The sequence below is a fragment of the Ciconia boyciana genome, chromosome 9 (genome assembly GCF_034638445.1).
Source record: "Ciconia boyciana chromosome 9, ASM3463844v1, whole genome shotgun sequence".
NCBI classification, from domain to species: domain Eukaryota; kingdom Metazoa; phylum Chordata; class Aves; order Ciconiiformes; family Ciconiidae; genus Ciconia; species Ciconia boyciana.
In genome coordinates, this window is record NC_132942.1 from 44849034 (window position 1) to 44857559 (window position 8526).

At 48.2% G+C, this 8526-nt stretch overlaps 2 protein-coding genes across 5 annotated transcripts in view; one reads left to right on the top strand and one right to left on the bottom strand.

The window, feature by feature from the left end:
- The window catches only part of GALNS (galactosamine (N-acetyl)-6-sulfatase), a 52709-nt gene extending 48879 nt beyond the window's left edge, over positions 1-3830 (bottom strand). For all 4 annotated transcript variants that reach the window (XR_012044118.1, XR_012044119.1, XM_072872487.1 and 1 more), the window contains exons 1-2: positions 3673-3830; positions 13-136 (exon numbers count right to left, since the gene is read on the bottom strand). Coding sequence is in view for 2 of the 4 variants with exons in the window: in XM_072872487.1 (XP_072728588.1) it covers positions 13-136; positions 3673-3771 (223 nt within the window). In the remaining 2 variants the exon portion in view is untranslated. The remainder of the gene's footprint in view (positions 1-12; positions 137-3672) is intronic.
- Positions 3761-7178, top strand: TRAPPC2L (trafficking protein particle complex subunit 2L). The gene is made up of 5 exons (XM_072872490.1): positions 3761-3907; positions 4762-4934; positions 5949-6036; positions 6154-6233; positions 6995-7178. Exons 1-5 carry the CDS (start codon positions 3770-3772, stop codon positions 7038-7040), a joined length of 525 nt encoding a protein of 174 aa, XP_072728591.1. The 5' UTR covers positions 3761-3769; the 3' UTR covers positions 7041-7178.
- The last annotated feature ends 1348 nt before the right edge of the window (positions 7179-8526 follow it).

The following is an 8526-nucleotide window of genomic DNA, read 5'->3' on the forward strand; positions in this document are numbered from 1 at the left end:
AAGTTTACTTACACGGAGAACAGAGGGGGTTGGCAGTATAAAAATCCAGGAAAAGCATCCCTTCTGAAGCCATCTGGTCTAAGTTAGGAGTTTCCTTAGAAGGCTCTCCAAAAGCTCCCAAATCACCCCAACCCATCTGTAAAAAGAACACACCAAAAGATGTAAAAGTACTTTTACTCTTCCACAACAACAATGCTTCTGGGCCCACATAACACTTTTATTGTATCCTTTCATTTCTAAATCTTTATAGTGCTCATCTCCTTATTTAGGGAGTACTTCACAAATGTGATAAAAATTATCTTCCCCAACACTATGAAGCAGGGAACCACTACAGTTTTCATCGGCAAATGGGAAACCGAGGCACACATGAGACTAAATGACTTGCTAACAGGCATTAAAACACTTGCAGCGGAACTGGGTAAGAACCCTAACGCCTTCGCTCTTACTCAAGTGCCTGAAGACTGGCAAGCGCACACATACCACGGAGGAAAAGGAAGTTACACATGCTATGCTCAGTGTTGTACAGCTGCAAAGTCTGACCCTTCAGTCCCTGGCTACGCGTCTTTGTGTTGGCCCATTGACCCCAGGACTCCATCTCAGCCTGCTGCATCTATCCATCCATCTGTGTATACGTAAGTAGAAATGCAAGGAAAAGGTCTAAACTCAAATGCAGCGCTGCAGGAAAAGAGAGAAAGTGTTTATTTTAAAAGCAAGCTCTGGAGAGAAACCTGCCAGAGGCATCATATGTCACTCTGCTTATTTGCAAGACAGTGGTTTCACCCTGCGTCTTCCTCCTAATTCAGAGAGGTCACACGCCAGGAGAACCATAAAATTACCATCACATTGTCTACGTTCATTGCTGAAAACTATTACTGGTAATAATACAAATAAAAGTAAGTGACTTAAAACAGAAGGTTCTAGAAGGGAACAACTTAATGAGCAATTAGGCACCATGGTTGCTGGAGATTATATTATGCTTTAAAAAAGGCAATAGCTTTCTTTAATACAGATGCGTATCAGGTGAGCAACTGATATGGAGGGCATAATGTATTGAGATCTTTAGAAAACCATCTGTCTGGTCCCATTTGAGAGTCTAACATTTACACCGCAGTGGTGCAGTTTGGAAAAGAAAATTGTTGGAGAGCTGCAGAACCGGCTGTTGAGGTTTGAGCAAGGAGCAATTAAATGGTACCACCTAACACTAGGATGTGGAATTAAAATGGATTCAACGGGATCACCCCCAAGTTCTTGATTCTTCAGTATCTTTATCATCAAGGAAGAAAGAAAAAAAGGATATCATGTTGCTCTAATGCACACACAGTGACAGAGTCACAGAAGTTACTGGAGGATCAAAGGAAAAAGACCATGGAGATGTATTTTTAATGAACAGCATATTAAATAAATAAATAGTTCACAGAAGTTCCAGACAGGATCCATGCCTCATCATGTCTCGTGCTGTACCAACACTTCTAGAGTGGGATAATCACTGTCCCAAGGAGCTTTCATCTTGAAAATTACAAATGCCAGCTTGGGGGGGGAATATTCCTGAATGGAAAATTGAGATGGACTGCCGGAGGCTCAACTGGCCAGAAAAACTTGGCTTACAAGGTAATTATCTTGTACAGGAGTGTAGAAACACTATGAAAACAATAGTCATGTTGAATTGGCAGAAGGGAGCCACACAGGCGATAAGAGCTTGCCCACCCTTCGAGTCACCTACCCACCCTCATTAGCTTTTCGAGTAGCTAGCTTAAAACAGCTTAAAACAGCACACAACGCATTTCTACTACAAACACACCTGAAAGACGACATGAAAATATTAGAAGAGAAGAAAAACAGGAAGATGGCAGCAACTTGAACCTGTTGGAAATTAATATATTTCCTTACCCATGTGGCTAAGACCACTACAGGGTGCAAAAGTGAAAAGACTTTTAGTTGGAAACAAATCTGAGATTATTTCCGCTCTTTAATGATTTATTGCCTTCCCCCACACACAGTTCAGAGACCAAAAATTAGAGGAATTAGTTTTCTTCTTGTTTAGTTTTTCAGGAGGTAAGTTTGGGTTTCTAAAACGTTTCCTCAAATGTATTGGAGTTTCTTTGTCTACACTTGTACACGCAGCTTATTCAGTGCTACTACAACTACATCCATCGCTGGTATTAGAAGATGTTGCCACAATTATTTTTGTAGGCTACAAAACCAAGCCTTAACTTCAGAATGATTCTATCAAGGTTTGAAAATCACCAAGACACCCTGTTTTTCAACATTTATCAGCTGATGGAATCTTTTGCCAAGGACTGTGGAGTTAATTGCTCAGTCATTATGAATGGACTGATAGATAAGATGATTAGACTTCTAGATAAGGTATGTAGGTGTGTAAACACCAATTCCAAAAGACTTGCATATGGGCTTGACTTTATAGATCTGAGAAGTCTCATTTGTTTTCAGCAGGACATCCACACGCAAGGAATAACGAGAGGTTTGTGTGCAGTGTCTCTAGTGCAGGTCACCTAGGGCAGCTCTGCCCTGAAGGAGGGGCAGGCCAGGGATATGCCAGGCCTTCCTTTCATGTCTTCACCACTTTTTACACAAAATCTGGAAAGGACTCAAGAAAGAAAGCAACTGAGCATGATGGCTTTCAGAGTGAGTACTGACAAACTTATTCAAATATTCCTGCTTATTTCAATCAAACTTTTCCAGGTCATCACACCAACCCGAGAGCTGCGCCTGAATCACTGTGCTGAAGACCTCTGACCATGAATCACGGGACAGACCCTGTTCACGTGCTATCCCACAGGCGCTGGCCTACCGACCAAAGGAATAGATATAGCATGTGGCTGAATACGGAGGCCACGTCACCTAGAAGGGACGATGTGTGAACCTGGAAACTGCGACCTAGGGAGGATCGTGCACATCAGGGAGAGCTCTGCTCTGCAGGAGTCAGTGAGACAGAGCTCTAGGTAGCACAAAGAAGCAAATAAATACTCAAGACACGCTCTCAAAACACAAGTCTGGCCAGGCCCAAAAATGGCCCTTGACGTACGCTTAGGAGGATGTCCAGAAAGAGTAATTTGCAGGATAAGGCTCATGGGGAGCCAACTCGATGAAATCTCTATTTAAAGGCCTCTGCCTCAGCACCAGTACAGCTTTGGACCTAGCCCATGGGCCACGATGCTCCCACAAGCTCGGGGACGACCACCACAGCATCTCTGACGTGCTGCGCACGCACCACAAACAAATTTCCCAGGCATCGGCAGAACATTTCTGACAGCAGCCCTGCCCACAAGGCACCGGTGCTCAAACCGTATCGCCAGGGCCTGGGAGAGAGTGGGCCACCATGGGAGCCCCTCCGCCAGCCCCGGGACCCTGCCTCACCTGCTCGCACCCCGATGACAAGACCCCCCCAGCCCACACCCCACAACAAGAGTGCTGTGGAGCCAAGGCCCCAATTTCCCTCATGCACACCGACCCCTTCCCAGGAACCCAAGCCCCCCTCTGGTGACAGGCACCCAGCCCCCTTCTTGGTCACAAACAGGGCCCCCTCCCCGGTGACCAACGTCCCCTCCCTCCACCCTGACGGCCCCCTCAGTGTCACCACCCCCCTCCAAAGTGACTTCCTCCCAGTGACACAGGCCCCCGTCTGTCTCCCGGGGGTCCCCCGGTCCCACTCACGTCGTCCATGAGGAGGAGGAGGATGTTGGGCGGCACGGAGGCCGCGGCGGGGCCCAGGGCCCAGCACAGGCAGAGGGGCACCAGCACCGCCCTCGCCATGGCAGCCCCCGCCCCGCGCGCTCCCCGCGCGTCACGTGAGCGCCGCCCGCCTCACGTGACGCGCGGGAGGGGCGGGGCGGGGGACGACGGAGGTGGGGACAAGATGGCGGTGTGCATCGCCGTGATCGCCAAGGAGGTGGGGCGGGGGAAGTGAAGGGAGGAAGGCTGGGCCTCAGGTTGTGGGGGCTGAGAGGGGCAGCGGGGCCTGGGCAGGAGTGAGGGGAGCGGGGCTGAGGCTGTGGGGCCTGGGAAGGAGTGAGGGGAGCGGGGCTGAGGCTGTGGGGCCTGGGAAGGAGTGAGGGGAGCGGGGCTGAGGCTGTGGGGCCTGGGAAGGAGTGAGGGGAGCGGGGCTGAGGCTGTGGGGCCTGGGAAGGAGTGAGGGGAGCGGGGCTGAGGCTGTGGGGCCTGGGAAGGAGTGAGGGGAGTGGGGCTGAGGCTGTGGGGCCTGGGCAGGAGTAAGGGGAGTGGGGCTGAGGCTGTGGGGCCTGGGCAGGAGTGAGGAGGGGATAGGGACTGGGGCTGTGGGGCCAGGTGAGGTTGTGGGGTTGGGGTGAGGGGAGCGGGGCAGAGCCTTGGCAGACAGGGGGGAAGTGGGACAGAGACCGGAGGTTGAAGTGGGCTGAGCAGGAGCAGGCCAGGGCCAGGGCAGGGGGAGCTGGGGGACAGCGTGAGGGTGCCCTACGGTGTCCTGCTGACAGGAGAGGGGTTTTCTAATAAGCTGTGGACAGGCCCTGCTGGGGTAAGGAGGCAAGTCAAGTGGTGGTGGGGCCTGAGCCTTGCACAGTGCCTGTGCAAATGATTCTCCTGTCACTGGTGTGTGGAGACAGATCTGTTCCACAAGCGCTGCAAGGTGTAAAGCGGGGCTGTGAGCATAAAATGGTTAAAATAGCTTACTTCTGACAGCAGCATAAAAGCACTGTTGTGGCATCAGCCATCACTTACGCAGCGGAGTGGCCGGTCCTAGTTAGTGGTGTTTGTTCTCCTCCTCAGAACTATCCCCTGTACATCCGGAGCGTTCCCACCGAAAACGAGCTGAAGTTCCACTACACCGTGCACACTTCCCTCGATGTCGTGGATGAAAAGATCTCTGCGATGGGCAAGGCTCTTGTAGATCAGAGGGAACTGTACCTAGGGCTCCTCTACCCCACCGAAGACTACAAGGTGTATCTTTCCAATGCCTTTTGCCATGCCAGCATGTATTTATAAGATCTTTCTCGTGAGGAGCTCTGTGTGGGAAACCTCTATTCCTACTTGGTGCCATGTTAAAGACATCGGCAGAAAATATACAGACTTGTTCACTAACCAGTTTGTCACCTTGAGGTTCAGGTTTGGTGCCTCGGTCAGTTCAGCAGCTGCTTCGTTGCCCAACTAGGTGGTGGAAAAACTTACCTGTAGCCGACGTGAGGGAGTGAAATGTGTGAAGAGTATCTGGTGCAGCTAGACTTCACCTTTCATAAACTGGGTGCTTTATTCCCTGCTTAGCTAAAACAGTTGACTGTGACTAGAACAAAGCTTAGACTCTTCAGTAACACCAGTGAAAGTAGCAGGGGTATGAAGGTATCTCTGGTCAAGTACCTAAATCCCAGGTTTGTGGTCTCATTTCTCTAAAATCTGTACTCCATGGCCACAGCCTCCCCAGTGTTTTTAAGTCACAAAGTTCATCTTTTGAACTTTCTTTGGCTTTTTCTCTGAATCCCACAGATGGAAGTTATCAGCAGACTTGACTTCTGGGTTTTCATAAACTAGTTATTAATTTTTGAAATCTCAGGTCAGTCACACTGGCTGATATTAGAAGATCTCCAGGTTTCTGACTGCAGTCTCCCAAGCAAGAATAAATAAGGTGGCTGTATCATTAAAATGGTTCTTAAGAAGAGAGAAACCCTCACCAAAATAGCTAGTGGGAGGCTGCTTCTGAAATTGCAAGGCATGCCTTACTGGCCAGCTGTAGGAGTGAGCTTGACCTGGAGTTACCAAAGATGGCAGAAGTCAGGTAGAAAGGGGATACAGTTCCTACAATCTAGCGTCTTGCTTACCTCCTCTAGTCCTAGTTAGGTGCTGGGGGCAGCAAGAACATCATGTTTCCTCTCAGCTTGTTTCCTTGAGCGTATTCCAGCCTTGCTTTAGTTGCTTTGCCAGGCTCTGGTGTGTCAGAGGCACATGCCTTAACAGCTGCACAGATACGGCTACGTGACAAATTCGAAGGTGAAGTTTGTTATGGTGGTTGATTCTTCAAACACAGCACTTCGAGACAATGAGATCCGCAGCGTAAGTGCAGGAAATCAGAGCACAACTTGCTACATCAGTGTTTTTGCTACTTCCGCTTATTCACAAAGTGCTGAGAAGCAAAAAAAAAAAATTAATTAAACTACAATCCCTTTTCAGATGTTCCGAAAGCTGCATAATTCATATACGGACATAATGTGTAACCCTTTTTATAACCCTGGGGACCGTATCCATTCCAGGTAAGTGGGTTGGCCATACTGATCTTTCTGATCTTTGTCATCTTTCTGGAACTTGGCAGTGTACCTCTGATGTAACAGGACCACGAGCATAACCCCTGTGGTTGACCAGTTCAGATGTGCATGCTCTAACTGCCTAAATGGAGAACAGCTGTGTTGTCTTTGGGCCATTACTGCATAACAGAAAACTCTGATAAGTCTCATGAGAAGTTACATTGAACTCTCACTCCCACCTCCGAACTGGTGTTAGAAACATTGGCTCAAGAAAATTAATTTCTTGGGGAGAAAAAGTTCCCTGTTTCATAGGCAAATACGAGCATAAACATAGATAAATAGAGCAGGTTAAACAGAGTGAACAACCGCACTTGTCCAGGGCTTATCCTTGGTGAGGACAGATGGGCATTCAGCGTGCGCAATTCCTCACGTGTGAGGGCCAGTGCCCCCCATTTATCATCTGGAATCTCACAGGGAATGTTAATAATGTTGGGAGTTTCTATTGCCTAGGGAAGAACAGCTTCTTTTACACTTTGCTGAGGCAGGTCTACAGCCAGGATAAGACCTGTCCTTACTTCAGCTTAATTAAAAGTCATTATTTACTCAACAGAGCATGCTATAGTTAAAGAGTGAAACCATGTAATTCAGCCTGGAGAAAGCCAGCTTGTTAACCAGTAAGAGACATTGTTAGCCACTGGTTTTGTTACAAGAGATCTGCTGTGCAGAACTAACTCTTTCCTTGAATATTCTGTGTTCATTTCCTTCTCCAGGGCTTTTGATAATATGGTGAACTCCATGATGATGCAGGTGTGCTGAGGCTCTGCCCCTTCTCATCCAAGTGTTGAGAACATTCCACGTGTACAGGAGTATGCCTACAAAGTGATGTATATATTGTCTTCATTCTGTGTAATATTTTAAATTTATTCTATGTAAAATAAACTCGACACCTGCACAGTTTGCATGCATTTCTACTCTAGCAAACCTGAGTAGAGCACAGAAGTTGCTATTCAGCTTTATGCCTTCAGGTAACATGTGAGAGCCAGCTCTTCCTTCAGGAAGGTCAGCTGTGTCAGATAGGAGGTTTGTTCCCCACAGAAATGCGTGCAGCTGTGCCTCTGTGCAACTCAGATGGTTCTGCAGAAATTGGGCTTTGTGTAAAAACAGCAGTTCCTGCTGTGCTTGTGATTCGAGCAAGCACAGCTGCACAAGAGACAGCTAAGAGATTATTATTAGGGTCAACCTAGATTTCAGTCAGCTGAGAGGCACAGATAGTGACACTGTTCCTCAGAAGTACTGGTGCTTCAGAGCAGTTCCTCTGAGGCAGGAGCAGCACATCAGCAACAGCAGTCCTTTTGCTCTTTGCCAGCCCCCTTTGCTGCTGCTCACGACTGTTCATTCCGACAGGAACATCACAGGCAGTGCTTAATTCAACCATACTTGGGCTCCTTGTCCTGTTTTTCCTTAGCTGGGAGCACTCAGATCTGTATGTACTTACTCCAGTAGTTCTTGGAAGGAGAAAACTCTGCCAGTCAGCCAAAGGCTCCAGGTTTCTCTACGACCTCAGCCACTGTTTATGTACTTGAGAAAGCTCTGGCAGACAGCAAAGAGCTGATCTCAAAGCACCACCTTGAACCTGATCAAGCCCTGCACTGATCTTGCCTTCCTGGGGAAGGATCTTTGGGTGATTCACATCTGACAGTATTTGCTGTTATCACTTTGCACCTCATTCAGACAGGCCAGGCACACTTACCAGCACTTCTAGCCCAGGTCAGGGAGCACAGGTAGTGCAGCTGGGATAAATCCACACCAAGAGATTAAGGCAGCAGGATTGCACAGCTGCCTGGCTCATCCCAAACTAATCTCTATTAGCATCTCCTCCCTCTGCAGCTCCCTGCTGTTCTAATTAAAGACTACCAAATCAATAGCAGGTATTTATATAGAAAGAATACAAGCTAGACTAGAAAAGCATCCCAGCTTCTTGGTCACTTGTGCAGTACACTCGCACTACACGAGGCTGTGCAGCTACAGCCTGTTCAGCACAGGTAACAGGCAGGCATAAGCACTGAGCAGCTACTCTGTGCTTTTCACACCCCTCTACACACCAAGTCTTTCCTGCCCCACAGGCAGCAGTCTGTGCTTCAAGCACCTAATCAGTTAAAAATACATAAAACATAGCTAAAAAAAAAGCTGCACAGGTCCAAAGGATACAAGAAGCCTGGAGAAAGCCAGGTCAGCGTAGAATGTCAGCTCACAGCCAGCGCAGTCTCACTGCAGATGAAGTTCACACAGCAGGATCATTTAT

Coding starts and splice junctions, on each gene's coding strand:
- TRAPPC2L (XM_072872490.1), top strand. CDS start 3,770: ATGGCAGCCCCCGCCCCGCGCGCTCCCCGCGCGTCACGTGAGCGCCGC. Junction 3,908..4,761: donor TCGCCGTGATCGCCAAGGAG/GTGGGGCGGGGG, acceptor TCTCCTCCTCAG/AACTATCCCCTGTACATCCG. Junction 6,037..6,153: donor GAGACAATGAGATCCGCAGC/GTAAGTGCAGGA, acceptor ATCCCTTTTCAG/ATGTTCCGAAAGCTGCATAA.